The 16418-nt window shown below is 42.4% G+C and overlaps 1 protein-coding gene across 3 annotated transcripts in view; it reads right to left on the bottom strand.

The window, feature by feature from the left end:
* The window catches only part of lrp4 (low density lipoprotein receptor-related protein 4), a 353204-nt gene that overhangs the window by 52862 nt on the left and 283924 nt on the right, over window positions 1-16418 (bottom strand). For all 3 annotated transcript variants that reach the window (XM_034195478.1, XM_034195486.1, XM_034195495.1), the window contains 4 exons: window positions 15576-15701; window positions 14901-15131; window positions 11249-11405; window positions 10468-10685 (listed from right to left, as the gene is read on the bottom strand). In XM_034195478.1, the coding sequence (XP_034051369.1) occupies window positions 10468-10685; window positions 11249-11405; window positions 14901-15131; window positions 15576-15701 (732 nt within the window). The remainder of the gene's footprint in view (window positions 1-10467; window positions 10686-11248; window positions 11406-14900; window positions 15132-15575; window positions 15702-16418) is intronic.

Here is a 16418-nt window from a genome sequence, read left to right on the forward strand (position 1 = left end):
TGAAAAGCTGACCTTATACTGGACCTATACTTATAAAGGAGTAAACTTTGTGGCCCGCAGAGCCTGAAGTGAACCAGTTACATTCACTCCTAAATACTTAAAACCAGAATGAGTCAGATGGAAGGAAGATCAGTTTGTCTGAGATGCTGTGCAGCTACATTTATAGGCAACCATTCACTTTTTGCATGTTAAGCCTATATCCAGGAAATGAGCCAAAATTTTGGAATACTACCAGAATAGATGTCAAATGACTAGTTGGATTACAGTGACATATAAAAGTAGAGCAGCTGCAGGTCCTGTGCTATGTGCATAAAGAAAAAAAACCCCACCTGTTTCTGGTTGAAACAAAACAGGTATGTGACTGAACACTTGCTTGCACTGCTAAAGAAAATCTCTGATTTTATCCTCATGCTCTGTCAGCACATTACAGGTTCAGCTGACAGCTCAGCTGAAAGCAGACTCATTCTGCTGTTTCATAAATGGCAATGAACAAATCTGAATGGATTATTTACTGACAATAATAGCTGATCACCTAAAATCTCCACCAATATTTTCATTTTAACATGCTCTTGGTGGTGCATTGTGGTGGCACACACATGTTTCCACATCTCACTAAACCCAAAGTGCAATTAAAAGGAAAATACATGTGCACAAGGTGAGAACAGATGTTGCATGCCGTGTTTTCTGCAGTTCAGAGTGTCAGCAAATCAGCAATGCAACAAAGTTTCACCATTATCACAATGCATGTTCCTGTTGTATTTATTCTGACACAAATACAAAGTGCATGAGTGCAGCAAAGCCAGTGTGCACACACATCACGATGAGGTGAACCTAAAGGCAGGAAGAAGCTGCAGATGTAAGTCTGACTTTGTTTTTTGCTGGAGTGGTAATAATTCAAACACTGACTCAGTTTTAACCCAAACTAACAGAAGCAGTTTTATCTGGGGGGCTGGGGAGGGGGACCAATGTGCAAAGGGTTTTAACCGATTTGGACCACACTTGGTAAAATGTTTGTGGGTCAACCAAGAAGAAAACTGGGTAAGGGTGTAGAAATCAGTGACTTGGGTGCTTGTGTTGGTGAGGAAAAGTTTACTGACCTTGTCTTCATGGACACTGATGCTATCTTTGCAGAATCAATGGATACTCTAAATACAGTGCTTGAGAAGCAAAGACAGGAATCAGAGTGTCTGAGTTTGCAATTATTGTGGATCAAGATGAAGATCCAGGCTTTTAACAACTTCATGGACTAGGCAATCAGAAGTGTATCTGTATGAGGTGAAATTGTTGAACTTGGAGACATTCACTTATCTCAGCAGTGACATTCATGTCTCTGGGTCCTCAGCCTTTGAGACGTAGACACACCTGGGAGGACCTTATGGAGTCATATATATATATATATATATATCAACAAAAATATAAACGCAACACTTTTGGTTTTGCTCCCATTTTGTATGAGATGAACTCAAAGATCTAAAACTTTTTCCACATACACAATATCACCATTTCCCTCAAATATTGTTCACAAACCAGTCTAAATCTGTGATAGTGAGCACTTCTCCTTTGCTGAGATAATCCATCCCACCTCACAGGTGTGCCATATCAAGATGCTGATTAGACACCATGATTAGTGCACAGGTGTGCCTTAGACTGCCCACAATAAAAGGCCACTCTGAAAGGTGCAGTTTTATTACACAGCACAATGCCACAGATGTTGCAAGATTTGAGGGAGCGTGCAATTGACATGCTGACAGCAGGAATGTCAACCAGAGCTGTTGCTCGTGTATTGAATGTTTATGTCTCTACCATAAGCCGTCTCCAAAGGCATTACAGAGAATTTGGCAGTACATCCAACCAGCCTCAAAACCGCAGACCACGTGTAACCACACCAACCCAGGACCTCCACATCCAGCATGTTCACCTCCAAGATCGTCTGAGACCAGCCACTCGGACAGCTGCTGAAACAATTGGTTTGCATAACCAAAGAATTTCTGCACAAACTGTCAGAAACCATCTCAGGGAAGCTCATCTGCATGCTCGTCGTCCTCATCGGGGTCTCGACCTGACTCCAGTTCGTCGTCGTAACCGGCTTGAGTGGGCAAATGCTCACATTTGCTGGCGTATGGCACGTTGGAGAGGTGTTCTCTTCACGGATGATGCAAAGGAGATGTGTTGCACTGCATGAGGCAAATGGTGGTCACACCAGATACTGACTGGTATCCCCCCCCCATGAAACAAAACTGCACCTTTCAGAGTGGCCTTTTATTGTGGGCAGTCTAAGGCACACCTGTGCACTAATCATGGTGTCTAATCAGCATCTTTATATGGCACACCTGTGAGGTGGGATGGATTATCTCAGCAAAGGAGAAGTGCTCACTATCACAGATTTAGACTGGTTTGTGAACAATATTTGAGGGAAATGGTGATATTGTGTATGTGGAAAAAGTTTTAGATCTTTGAGTTCATCTCATACAAAATGGGAGCAAAACCAAAAGTGTTGCGTTTATATTTTTGTTGAGTGTATATATATATAAAGTTATGCAAAGTTTATAAATGTTAACACTAACCTCTGTAGGAGTTGCTATTTCATTGTCTTTTAAGTATAATTTAGTTGACAAAAAGTAATTATTAAGTATGGTTCAGCTGGAGATTTAGGGGCTCTTCCCATATACAAAAATGGAAGGAACAAATACTCCATTTGGCTTGTTTTACCAGAACTCCAAACATTCATATTGAGCTGTGGGTTTGGCTGATGTCACTTTGTCCTCATTCAATCCAGTTCAACGCTGCATTCAATTACAGTGCTTCTCATCAGCTGGTCACTGCTTCAGCTGTGGCTCCACATCTAAAAGCCAAGACACTCCATCAGTTTCCCTCAAGTTAATAAAGTGCCTTTTCCATCCACAATCCAAACCTAAAATTAACAACAGCCCATAAACCACAATCATACCGATGTATGATTGTGGTTTATAGGCTATAAGGGACAGACACCAAAGACATACCAACTAGAGTAGTCGAGATCACTAGCGGCTAATATCTGTTGGTTGCAACATGTGTCTATTAAGAACAACACATAAAAAAAACAAAGAACAACGACAAAAACAGCTATGTCTCTGTCACTTGTGAACATTTGGCAATGGAGCGGTAGCCTTCACTTTTTACGATTATAAACATACTTCCACTGACAGTATATACAAGAATAAGTGCGCATGTGGCAGACAATCTCTGGGTGTCTTCCAAAAAACATGGGAGCACAAAAGCAGCAGCAGCAGCGTCAGGTCAGGTATGACAGCATATACTGGTGCTGCTGCTCACAGAACTGCTTTGGGTGCCGACTGGTAACCACCCAGGAAGACCTATGGTCTGATATCACGCTGTCCAGAAAGCCAGCTACAACAATGCCAAGAAAACTATGAGAAGAAACTATAAATCTTTCTGAAAATAGCTTAATTTTCCAAGGGTTTATAAAAGCCTTGGCATGTACCCACTAAAATCCAGGGAGGGAAGAGATAAATGAACAAGTCTGTCCCTTAGACCAGATTGGACTTCATCCTATTTGTGCTCAAGGAAGATTTATCTCACTGCACAATAATCCCATCGCTTACTGATGAATTTAACTGCACTCCAAGAGAGATACAACATTTGAAATCAACCCTGCACCTTTTATCTGACAGCTAAATAATGAGGGAATAACATCTGGCTGTGACACAGACCAGCAGACAATTGTCCATTTACTTTTGTGTCTTAAAAATAGGTGACTATCAACAAAAAGTGTTGTAATTCTTACACTATACACCAGATGTAATTATCCTCAAACTGTAATGTGCTGATGACAGAAAACATCTCTTCAAATTTCTGAACACATAAGGTCCTAACTGTGTTTCTTCTGCCTGTTTCTGAACAGATTTATAGGAATGGTTTAGGAATAGGTTTTTACAGCCTGTATCGGTGGGATCCGAACCCTAAATGTCAGCATTTTTAAGGAAAGTGGCTGGCAGACCTGCCTCAAGTGGTTAACAAGGAAAATGTGTGAAGGGTTCACACTTTGCCAAAATAACCATCTAATCCAATTTAATCATCCTACATGCCAGGTGGAGGAGTGCCGAACGCATGGAAAAAAGTGATTTCCGCTGTATTTATTGTGTTACTGTCACACAGAGTGGTGGTGCTGGTGAGTGCGCTGGCAAAGAATTAAACAACAAAATACTGAGCAGCTTTTCTTTTCTTTTTTTAAGTGTTTTGCAGCGCTGTTTTTAAATGTCAAATGGCAAACGGCTGAGACCAGAATGTTGATAAGCACTGTGATTGATTGTGAGACCTTAATGAGGCCAAAAATCAACTTTTATTTTTGGAGTTAGATAATATGCTTTACAAGCAGTAACTATTTAACTAATTTAGTTAATCCTCACTTGATCCTACAAGATTACAGTATTATTTCATGAATTACCAATCTTTTAATTGTAAAGTCCTTCCTATAGGGTTAAACGCTTTGGACAGGTCTGTATCCTCTTGTCTTATTCATTTCAATTTATTTAGTTTATATAGGGCCAAATCACAACAAAGTTGTCTCAAGGCACCGCTTCACACAAGTCTAACCTTACCAAACCCTAGAGCAAGCACACAGGCGACTGGTAAGGAAAAACTCCCTGTGATGATATTGAGGAAGAAACCTTAAGCAAACCAGACTCAAAGGGGTGACCCACTGCTTATGTATTTCCTCATTAAGTTAAAGAATATACAAGTACAGTTGCAGACATGGGTTTACATACGCCTTGGTTAACACCAAGTCACCGTCACACTTACAGTGTGGGTTTTATTTATTTGGAGTGTGGAGCACTCAGAGTACAGCTCAGATATCAACTCCAAAATAAATAAATAAGTCAAGTTGAAGGTCAAGATAAAAAAAAATTGTCTCTTTAATTTTATTTTACTTCACAACTGTCAACTAGTTGTTGCCTTTTCTAACCCACAGAGGTTTTAAATTGGGTCTGCTAAATGCGAGTCATTGTGCAGCAAATGCATGAACTTTTTTCAAGGCCAGTTATTGAAATACCAGCAGAAAGATCAAAATAAAAGAGGAAAAGGATGATAAGGAAAGATTTTCAGTCAAATTCAGATTTGCCTCAAACTAAATGACGCCTGTTGTGTACTTTTTGAGATAACGTGTATACAAACAGGCAGACAGGCAGGATCTCAACAATACTGCACTGGATGGAAGCAATTCAGAACAAAAGCTCATAAATCCTACACAAATGAAAACTGATGTGAAAGCATCAGACCATGAAAGCGTGGTCATACAGTGCTGCACCTTTTCCACATTTTTTATGTTACAGCCTTATTCCAAAATGGATGAAATTCATATTTTTTTCTCTGCAAAAGTCTATACACAATACCCCATAATGACAATGTGAAACAAGTTTTTTTTTTTTTTTTATGTTTTTGCAAATTTTTAAAAAATAAAAAACGAAGAACTCACATGTACATAAGTATTCACAGCCTTTGCCATGAAGCTCATAATTCAGCCAAGGTGCATCCTGTTTCCACTGATCATCCTTGAGATGTTTCAACAGCTTAACTGGAGTCCACCTGGGGTAAATTCAGTTGCTTGGACATGACTTGGAAAGGCACATACCTGTCTACATATAAGGTCCCACAGTTGACAGTGCATGTCAGAGCACAAACCAAGCATGAAGTCAAAGGAATTGTCAGTAGAACTCCGAAACAGGATTGTCTCAAGGTACAAATCTAGGAAAGGATACAGAAACATTTCTGCTGCTTTGAAGGTCCCAATGAGTCCGTCTAAACTGAGTAATCGGGAGAGAAGAGCCTTAGTTAGGGAGGTGACCAAGAACCCAATAGTCACTCTGTCAGAGCTCCAGAGCTGTGGAAAAAGTAAAACCTTCCAGAAGGACAACCATCTCTGCAGCAATCCACCAATCAGGCCTGTATGATAGAGCGGCCAGATGGAAGCCACTCCTTAGTAAAAAGCACATGGAACCCCACCTGGAGTTTGCCAAAAGGCACCTGAAGGTCTCTCAGACCATGAGAAATACAATTCTCTGGTCTGATGAGATGAAGATTGAAGTCTTTGGCGTGAATGCCAGGTCTCATGTTTGGAGGAAACCAGGCACCATCCCTACAGTGAAGCATGGTGGTGGCAGCATCATGCTGTGGGGATGTTTTTCAGCAGCAGGAACTGGGAGACTAGTCAGGATTGAGGGAAAGATGAATGCAGCAATGTACAGAGACATCCTGGGTGAAAACCTGCTCCAGAGTGCTCTTGACCTCAGACTGGGGTGACAGGTCATCTTTCAGCAGGACAATGACCCTAAACACACAGCCAAGATATCAAAGGAGTGGCTTCAGAACAACTCTGTGAATGTCCTTGAGTGGCCCAGCCAGAGCCCAGACCTGAATCTGATTGAACATTTCTGTAGAGATCTGAAAATGGCTGTGCACAGACACTCCCCATCCAACATGATGTAGCTTGAGAGGTGCAGCAAAGAGGAATGGGCCAAACTGCCCAAAGATAGGTGCACCAAGCTTTACAGTTGTATTACAGTTGTGTTCTGCATTGTTTTTCTCCCTTGATATTCCATAACATAATGCACACCCTGATTTTTCTCAAATCATCTTGCAGCTTCAAATGTCCTTTATTTATTTTTTAGCTGTTTTAATTTCAAATGTTTGAGGAGAATTTAAAAAAAAAAAAAATTTGTAACAGAAACAGCTGACCAGAAGACTATTTGTCTATATACCTCTCACTCAGGTTCCAGAGGGTGTGAGTTTAGATACCAGCTCAGTGCCTGCAAGATGACCCCCTCCCTCCTCTGAGTCACCCACAGCTACCAAGGTGCCTGGGTTCGATCGGGTCGTCACCCTCCCACCGTTCTTCTTTCAGGGACAGCTGGAGGAGCAGCTGCAGATCAACAGGATATCAAAGTCTCACCCAGCCATCACAGTTGCATCCCCTTTCACCTACACGTGGCATGTCCTGCTACTCTAAATCCGCTATCAGACACGCACTTTACGCTGTCAGTTTGACTCTACAGTGTTACACTTGAAAGCATCATAAATAGATTTTCTGTAAAAGCATTTCCTCAGCACGGAGTGAAAACATTTCCTTCAAGCTTTGTTCACAATCAAATATCCCTTAAGTCAGTTTGATGTTTGCATGAAGATGACAGCTCACAGCTACAGCAAACACTTTCATATACCGTCTGTCATAGGTCACATATGGGCTCTGCTTCTGTCTCTCTTTTTGTCTCCTGTTATTTCTGTTTCTCCCGCATTAGTTTGACTTCCAGGTTGCTGACCTCCACGTTTGCACGTTTGAAGGTTTAACTGCTCTCACCTACTTTAGAAATGCTGCGGTTTGCTCTGTCGTGCCCTGTTGCTATCATTCTGGATTTCTGTTGTGCCTGCTCTTTTTGCTGTTGTTACAGTATGTTTGACTCTGTGATATTCAAAGGATTCAAAGGAATTTTATTGTCATATGCACAGAAGAACATGTTCCCTGCACAATGAAATTTGTCTACTGCATTTAACCCATCCTAATTGCCAGTAGGAGCAGAAGTCGCCATTAGGCGCCCGGGGAATATAGACTCACAGTACATTAATGTCAGCCGCCTACACAGCATTAACGGGGATACTGTCTACCAACAGTTTGGTTGTACTACAACCTACTCTACCCAGTGACCTGTCATAGTCTGTCCCAGATATTTAACTGTTTAACTAAAATAAATAAACAATAACTCACCCAACTTTCAAATAATATCACTCACATTCCAAAAAATTAGCTTTAAACATCACAGTAGTAGAAAAGCTTGAATCTTTGACTTGGACTGGGTTGCTTGATGTGAGGATGTTTCGCTTCTAATCACAGAAGCTTCCTCAGCTAAATTTCTTGCTCTGGTAGTCTGACTTCTGTCTTGACTCTTGTAGAGAAGAATAACAGAAGCCAGCAAAAGTTGGAGTTTACGTTTAAGATAAATTCCTTCATCCTGACTAATATGTGAGGATTCTCTGCTTCTCTCTCTCTCTCTCACACACACACGCTATTCAGCTTCTAAATATGAAGAAACAGTCTTCAAACACACACATACACAAAACAGCACAGACGTTCTGCTCCCCCACCTCGTCCTTTATCTGTCCCTCACCGCAGTGTGCACAGGTGTACACAGTGGATAGTGGCATTTTCTCAACACCCGCCTGCTACCGATCAGCTCCAGTGACAGGAGATCTGGCACACTTCCAGCCAGCAAGCATGCACGCACGCGCGCGCGCACACACTCCTGGGCAGGTCAAAATGCGCACACACACACCATTTGTCCTGTGTGTTGTCTGAGCTAACAGAGGAAGGACGGGCTGATTACGGCTTTTTATCCTCCGAGCACACATTAAGAAGCTCACACATTCACTGCACACTGGCCCTGTCTTTCTCTGTCTCTTCATTTAATTGGGTGGAGGAGGAGGAGAGAGACCCTGACCACATGAACTGCAAAGTCACACGCGGAAAAACAGCCGGGACTAGAAGCTTAGTGATACCTGCATGTGTCTGCCATGAAAAATGCAGGTGTGCGCAGTTCTCATTTTAGAAGTGAACGTGATAATTATAATAATCTGATTAGTTACATCTAAGACAGAGAAGCTAAAGTGATTGGATACCGCATACACTGAAGTACTTGTTGGAACATGAGATAGTATCACAGTTAAGTGGTGAATGTTTGACAGATAGGTTTGACAGACAGTGCCTTCAACACCATCCAGCCCCTTGTGCTCCAGGACAAACTGAACAGGATGTGAATGGACCCCTACCTGGTCACTTGGATCTCCAGCTACCTCACCGACATGCTGCAGTATGTCAGGCTGACAGACACCACGTCTGACACTGTTTTTAGCAGCACCGGAGCACCACAGGGCATGGTGCTGGCCCCTCTTCTCTTCACCTTGAATACTTCAGAGTTCTGTTACAACTCTGAGCTATGTCACAGTTCCCAGATGATGGGGACGTGATGGTCTAGTGGTTAAGCGTTGGGCTTGAGACCAGAGAATCCTCGGTTCAAATCCCAGCCTGACCCTTGAGCAAGGTCCTTAATCCCCTAGTTGCTCCCGGTGTGTCATGAGTACCTTGTATGGCAGCACGCTCACACTGGTGTGAATGTGAGGCATTATTTGTAAAGTGCATTGAGCGTCTGATGCAGATGGAAAAAATATATAAATGCAGTCCATTTATGACACAGCCATTGTTGGATAAACCAGGGACAACAGAGATGAGAAGTAGATAAGCCTAGTGAAGGACTTTGGTGTCTGGTGAAGGACACATCCAGGTTGGATAAACTGATCAGGCGGGCTGGCTCTGTGGTTGGCATGAAGCTGGACTCTGATGATGGTGGCAGAGAACACTGGACAAACTGCTGGACATTATGGATGATGCCAGTCACCCTCTGCACACCATCATCAGCAACCAGATGAGCCTCTTCAGCCACAGACACACTGACTGCCTTTGTGTTTGGTATAATGCACTGAATTAAAGTAGCAGTTGGAAGTTTAAATAGAGTGGAAACATACCCAATGTTGAACTTGTCTGAGGTCTTAGATGACCTTGTTTACCAAGCATCACCATCATCTTTGTCAAGCTATTACGTAGTCATCGACCACACAGACACACACACGTAGTTCAGCAGATCCTAGACTTGCACTGCCTTAAGCAACGCAGGTAGTTAACACTTAAAGCTGCATTCTGTGTTTTGTCAGCTGCCTTTTTTGCTTTGTGAAATTTCACTTGAGTCTTGGGCAGCACAGTGGCTTAGTGGTTAGCACTACTGCCTCACAGCAAGAAGGTTGTGGGATTGCTTCCCGCCTGGTGCCTTTCTGTGTGGAGTTTGCATGTTCTCCCAGTGTTTTTCTGGGTGTGCCGGCGTCCTCCCACATCCAAAGACACGCAGGTTAGGTAAATTGGAAACTAACTTTGGCCCTGTGATAGACATGCCCTATGACTGCAGGGATAGGCTGCAGCCCCCATGACCCTTAACTGGAGTAAGCGGGTACAGTACATGGATGGATGGATGGATGACACTCAAGTATCCGACATTTCAATTCCTTAGTGAGTAATTCATTGATTCCTCTGGGTGAAGCTCCTCAAGTAAAGAGATTTGATATTTCACTCCATAATGTCCCTCTAAGTTAAAGTTATTTGCATACACACAAACCTCGGGTTCCACCTTCATACAGTACTTATCTCTCCTTTGACCATGTCCTCTATAAGAGCCTGACCCCTGGACCCATGGCATTTATTTGAAATAAAGTAAAAATGACAAATAGTTTCTAATTAGATTATTATTATTTTTTTTTTTTTTTACAAAAGTGAACATTATAACAATGCCAATTCATTGCCACTGCTTGACATTAAATTCTGACCTGGGTTGAATGAAAGACCAGCTGATGTCATACCAGCAAATTAGTGTTTACCCTGGCTGATGACGGCCTTGCGGTTGCAGCCATCCAGATCAGCTCTCTCTATCACATGGTGCTTAGCATCCACCCAGTACATGCGGCGGCCGGCGTAGTCGATGGTGAGACCGTTGGGCCAGAACAAATGTGTATCTGCGATGACACGTCGGTTGGAACCATCCATGTTGGCGTACTCGATGCGAGGTGTGTTGCCCCAGTCTGTCCAGTAGATCTTACTGCAGGGGACAAAAGGACAGTCATGGTGAGCTCATGCACACCTGTGCGACTGTAAGAATAAACCAGTCTGTGAAGTTTTAAATAAGTTAAGAGGTAAACAGTTTCCCAGATACGAAACTGCAGCAGATGTTAATTTCTTGGGGGCTCTTCTGTCCTGGTTTTGATCTCCTCATAACTACTAGCCTGTCCTTACTAGCCTCAGAGGGAACATTTTTTCATGCATATTTTTCAATTATCCCATGTAAATGAGCTGCTTAATAAGCTGAATGCATTTATAGCTTTACATTTCTCTGGGGTTTCATTCAAAACTCTCCTGCCACCGCAGCATATGAAGTTGCAGATGAAAACGCAGTTAGCTACTGCCCCTTTTATAAAACAGTTGTTACACACAGATGCTTGCCTGTGGGCACAGTCATGCTGCCAAACCTTAAATCCCTGCTTTGCTACTACAGTACAACTGGGACACGTCCAGAGAAGAGGCGTATACAATACAGTGTGCAGATCTGAAACAATCTGTTTTGAATTATGTAGTTAGAGAGTGTGCTTGTATTCGTGCTCGTACCCCTCTATGGGGTGCAGTGCAATGGCTCGGGGCTTCTCCATGTTCTGCCAAAGCAGCACCTTGCGGTGTGTCCCATCCAGGTTGGCCACCTCAATACGGGATGTCCCCGAATCTGTCCAGTACAACTTGTCATGAATCCAGTCTATGGCCAGTCCCCCTAAGTGATGAGAAAATTACAAAAAAAGGAAAATTTTATCCAAAGCAACACATGACACGATGACAGGCCGCTCCATGCAAGGTGTTCTTCTGGACACTGGGGCCTTGCGTCTTCCACCAACTCACCGTAAAAAGTATGACCCACTCTACTACCTCAATTATGACTGCACATTACAACATGTCACAATATCACAGTTTGCTTTTAATGACATTATATTATACTTAACAGTTTTTTCTGCCATTTTTACCACCCAATATTCAAAATCATAAAAAGACTATCAACATGGAAGCAAAACCATATGGTGGCTTGGATCCCTGAAATGCAAGTACAACAACTGACTTTTCATGCTGATTACACAAGTACAAAAGCTGTGTTCTTTTGTTGTTCCTAACTCTGCACCTGAATGATTTACACTCTTAAAGCACTCAAACTAAATCCAAAATGTCCAGCAGTATGTCCTCTGCCTTCTTATTGACTTACTGTAATTTTATTGAGGTCATATTCAAAGTCAAACTTCAATTAAAACATTTTTTTATTTATTTAAACATTTCTCTTAATAACTAAGCCACAGCCTTCAAATGGTTGGTTATGCAATGGTGCATTAGATACAAGCGTAAGCATCATACAATGTCCTCTCTGGGGTGGTTTGCCAGGTCAGGTCAGAGAGCTCCATGTTGTCGCATCCACCACATTACGCAACCACTGTAGGTCCTGCATGGCAACCACCCAGAAAGACAACTGATCCATCTTCACTTCTCAAAGCTATCTGTCTGCCACAGTCATTTGAAATGCGATTGTCCCCATGGCCTTCTCCAGCCACTGTGATCATCAACACTGAGGCATCTTTTTGCTTGATCATGTACAGAACAACACGCCACATGGTCAAAATGTCGCAGCTGGGGTTCCCTCACCATGCAGGTGATACTTATCATTGGGTCACTGCTTCTCAGGGTTTTTGTGCTTGATTTTCCAGTCAACTGTGACTGACCAAACACTGGTGACAAAGACGGTGGAAAAGATGAAGGCAGGGAAAGCTCCAGGAATCTGTGGCACAAGAGCTGATCTCCAGGCAGGTGGAGATGCTGCTGGCATTGCAAACAATCAGTTTTAAATCTGGCAGACTGATATCATCCCTGTGGACTGGAAGACAGGACTTCTTGTCCCATTCTGGAAAGGAAAGGGGAATCGCATGGAGTGCAACGACTATCGGGGTATTGCATCCCAGCTCTGGGATGCACATATTAATTGAAAGCTAGCGTGAATGTCAGCAGTTCTTTGCAGCCTATGTTGCTTTTCGCAAAGCATTTAATTTGGTTGACTGGGCTGTGCTCTAGAACATTCTGAGAATTCATGTGATCCCCAAGAAGTTGGTGAACATCATAGCCAATGTGTACTGTGAGTTCTGGACAGAGTGGGGACAGAAACTGACATTTTTCCAGTGAAACCTAGAATTCTTCATGAACATAGTCTGGCTCTTACTCCACTCAATGTCTGCATAAACTGGGCATTTGGCATGCTTATGGAGAACAGTGGCTTAGCTGTCTTTGTTGGCAAGGAAAGCTTTACTGACCCTGATTTTGCGGAAGATGCTATGATCTTAGTGGAATTTGATACCCTGACAGCTGAGGGAAGAATTTGGAGTGTCTAGGTTTGGAATTTTTCTAGATGCTAGATTTTAATAACTTGCTGGACTTGGTCACCAGCAGCGGATCTGTAGGTGTTGAACTGAGAGACATTCACGTATCTAAGCAGTGACATTTATGTGTCTGGGTTTTCGACGTCTGAGATTGGGAGACAACTGAGAAGAGCTGGACAGAGGTGTTTGGCAATGCTGGTGCTTTTGCAGGACAGTGAAAGTCCAGGTAAGGGTCCTTGTGCTTCCCAACATGGACACGAACCTGAGGACCTAAGGTGACAACTAGATGGCTTTGTTGGTTTGCCCATAGTATAAAATTGTAATTATAGAACTCAGAGACACCATATACACTTTCTACGGCATACTGAAAGGACACTACAAAAAAAAGTCTCTGAAGTGGGCAGATGTGCTTTGTTTGAAGGGAGAATGTGCCATATATTTTGGAAAGAAGTGAACAACAGGTTAACACACTTCAGTTTCTTGATTTTGAAGTGCCCCAACAGACAGGTGCAGATTAAACTATGTATTTGCTAAATTATAGTTGAGACACTACCTGCTCCCCAAAGAAACTTAAATCTTTCTGTGTAAATTACAGACAGCAAACCTAGTTCAGAACATTCCTGCAGCCAAAATAGTGTTTCTAAGCAATCAGACCTGCAGAGGTCTGATTGCTTACACAAACAAGCCAACACAAGTTATAATAGAATGTAATCCAAAAGAAGCTATAAAGCTACAACAGTAACAAAAGAGGTTACATCGAAACCCACGTCCCAACACCCTGTGACCAAAAAGTAATAACAATGACCGCCATCAATAGTACTACTTCCAACCTACAAAGAAAGGCTCGCAATTATAATCCTACCCCACCCATTAAGTCTGTATACACTTATCAAGGAAATTATTGTAAATTCACTGTAAACTCCAAAATACAACATAGTGGAACTCTTGTAACAAATTACATGTGGCGTAACTCCACTGACTATGAACCTCTGGTAAATGAAGTCTACCTCAGCATCAACTAAAAAGGATGTGCGATTGAAGACCTTTATAATCTCATAAGACAAATAAAGTCTGGGAGCATGCGCTAGTCTTGCACTTTGTATGACGTCAAGGCAACCACCCAAGTAGACAACTGGACCATTCCCACATCTCTCTGCTCCAGCCACGTGAAACATGAGTGTCCCTTTGGCCTTCTCCAGCTTCTGGGGTCCTCAACACTCAGGCAGCTGTGTGCTGCATCATGTATAGAGTAATGCGCGACATGGCCAAAATTTCAGAGTTGATGCTCCCTCACAATGCAAGTCATACTCCTCATCTTAGTCTTCTTACGTAACCAGTTGTCTGACACAAAGTCATTCCATTCCATTCTTCGGATCATAGTACCAAAGACATCCAGTTGTTGCCTTAGGTCACTGGTTAGCATCTAAGTTTCACAACAATACAGCAAGACTCCATAAGCTGGAGTCATGCTGTATGTTTTTTTTGGCAATATCACAGACTACTCGGCTTCACCTCGTTGAATGGAACATTCCATATTTCACCTCAAGAAATATGTGTACCATTGAACTAATAAACAGTCATTATTTGTATATTATTTCATAATCAGTATTTGAACATGATTTTAAGTTGTTGACAAATGTAATTAAAAATAAATTAATATCTCCCAAATCTCCTTCTTGCCAAAATTTAACATCTAATACTTAATTTTCATTGTCTTTCAAGTGATGGATGAAGTGAGAGAGAGAGAGCAGAGTCCAACTGAACAAAAAGCACGAGTGCTGGATTAATTGGAGTAATGATGAAAGAGGCTGGTATTCCATATATAAACCTACGTCCTTTTGGTTGCCCTCGCTACCAACCTGGGCTCTCCAGTCCAGTGGAGACTACCTCCTCCACATTGGAGCCATTGAGGTTGGCTTTCATGATGCGGTCCAGTGTGACGTCTGACCAGAAAACCAGCTCCAGACTGTGGTGAAAGTCCAGAGCGATGGCATTCTCCAAGTTGTTCAGGAGCAGTGTGTACTCAGAGCGGTGCGGTAAAACCTGACGGATGTCAATACGGTTGGCGAACAGCAGAACTGGCTCTGGACCTGCAGGAAAGAACCAAAGACAACCAGAGATGAAGATGAGACAAATTAAATTAGGAAAGTAAAACAGAGGCTAGAAAGAAAGAAGGTGGAATAAAAAAAAAAAATAAGAAGGACTGAGGTCATGGTTGAGCTAGTTTCACCACTTTTAATAATGCCCAACATCAATCTCATCAAAGCTGCATGACAGACGGTCTTGATCTGGGTTTTATAGCCGTCTGCAGCAAATTGATGAGCTGCTGTACCGGGCCTGTACTCTACTGCTGCTGCAAATGTAAATGTTGGCCAGACCCTCAATGAGTTACCATAGCTCCCCGTCCAAGACCAGCTCAGATACAGTTACAGTTTAAACAGGCAAGTACCATGATTTTATTGGAGGGTCAAACCCCAAACTGGTGACTTTCTGTGGTTACGTGTCAAGACTGAATTATAGAACAGTGGTTTTACCCAAAGCCTTGCAGCTGCGCTTGTCAGGCCGGAGTTCATAGCCTTGGACACACCAACACTGGAACCCCCCCTCTGTGTTGGTACAGCCCTGGCTGCAGTAGCCTTCTTCAGCACACTCATCCACATCTGTAACAGACCACAAATCCATAGGCAAAGAATGGGTGAACAGAACAGAGAGACAGATGCTGGAGTCAAAACTACAAGTTTAATGCATTGACACAACTAAACAAAGCCCTGCAAATACACTCTACATTACGTTCTCTGTCAGCCCAGCAATGTTTTCATCAAGCTCCATGAAAATATGATGATAATTTTGGAAAATATTCTATTAACACTACTACGAGAGGAAAAAAAAAAAAAAAAAAATCAACAAACTACATCTCAATGTATTGTGCAGCTATTCTTTACTTTGCAAATAAGACAGACTAATTGTGCAACTAAAACACTGAAGCTAAGGTTTCTGAAGTGTAGACGCCATAGAGCTGGGGTTCCTCAACATCAAAGACAGGCATGAAAATAAGGAAGCAGTTGGTTGCCAACATGCTGGAGTTGGAAAGTTACAGAATTTGCTTATGCTGGCCCCGACCCTGTTCTTATCAAACAAGAGCTTTGGACTGAAGAAACCACTTGGATGAGTGGCGCAACATCTTGAAGACCAAGAAGTCTCGCTGCTGTAAACTTTTAGATAAAGGGCTTTGAACTATTTTCAATAATCCAAACAGGCTGCCATGTGATGTATGCTGCAGCAGTCACAGACAGATGGCAATAAGCCAAAATTTAGACTGTTCCAAAGAGTAAAAATGTTCTGGTGCCCTTTTTAGTAACCCTTCAGTTCCTGGAGTT

The sequence above is a fragment of the Thalassophryne amazonica genome, chromosome 2, assembly GCF_902500255.1.
Source record: "Thalassophryne amazonica chromosome 2, fThaAma1.1, whole genome shotgun sequence".
In the NCBI taxonomy this organism is placed as follows: Eukaryota; Metazoa; Chordata; class Actinopteri; order Batrachoidiformes; family Batrachoididae; genus Thalassophryne; species Thalassophryne amazonica.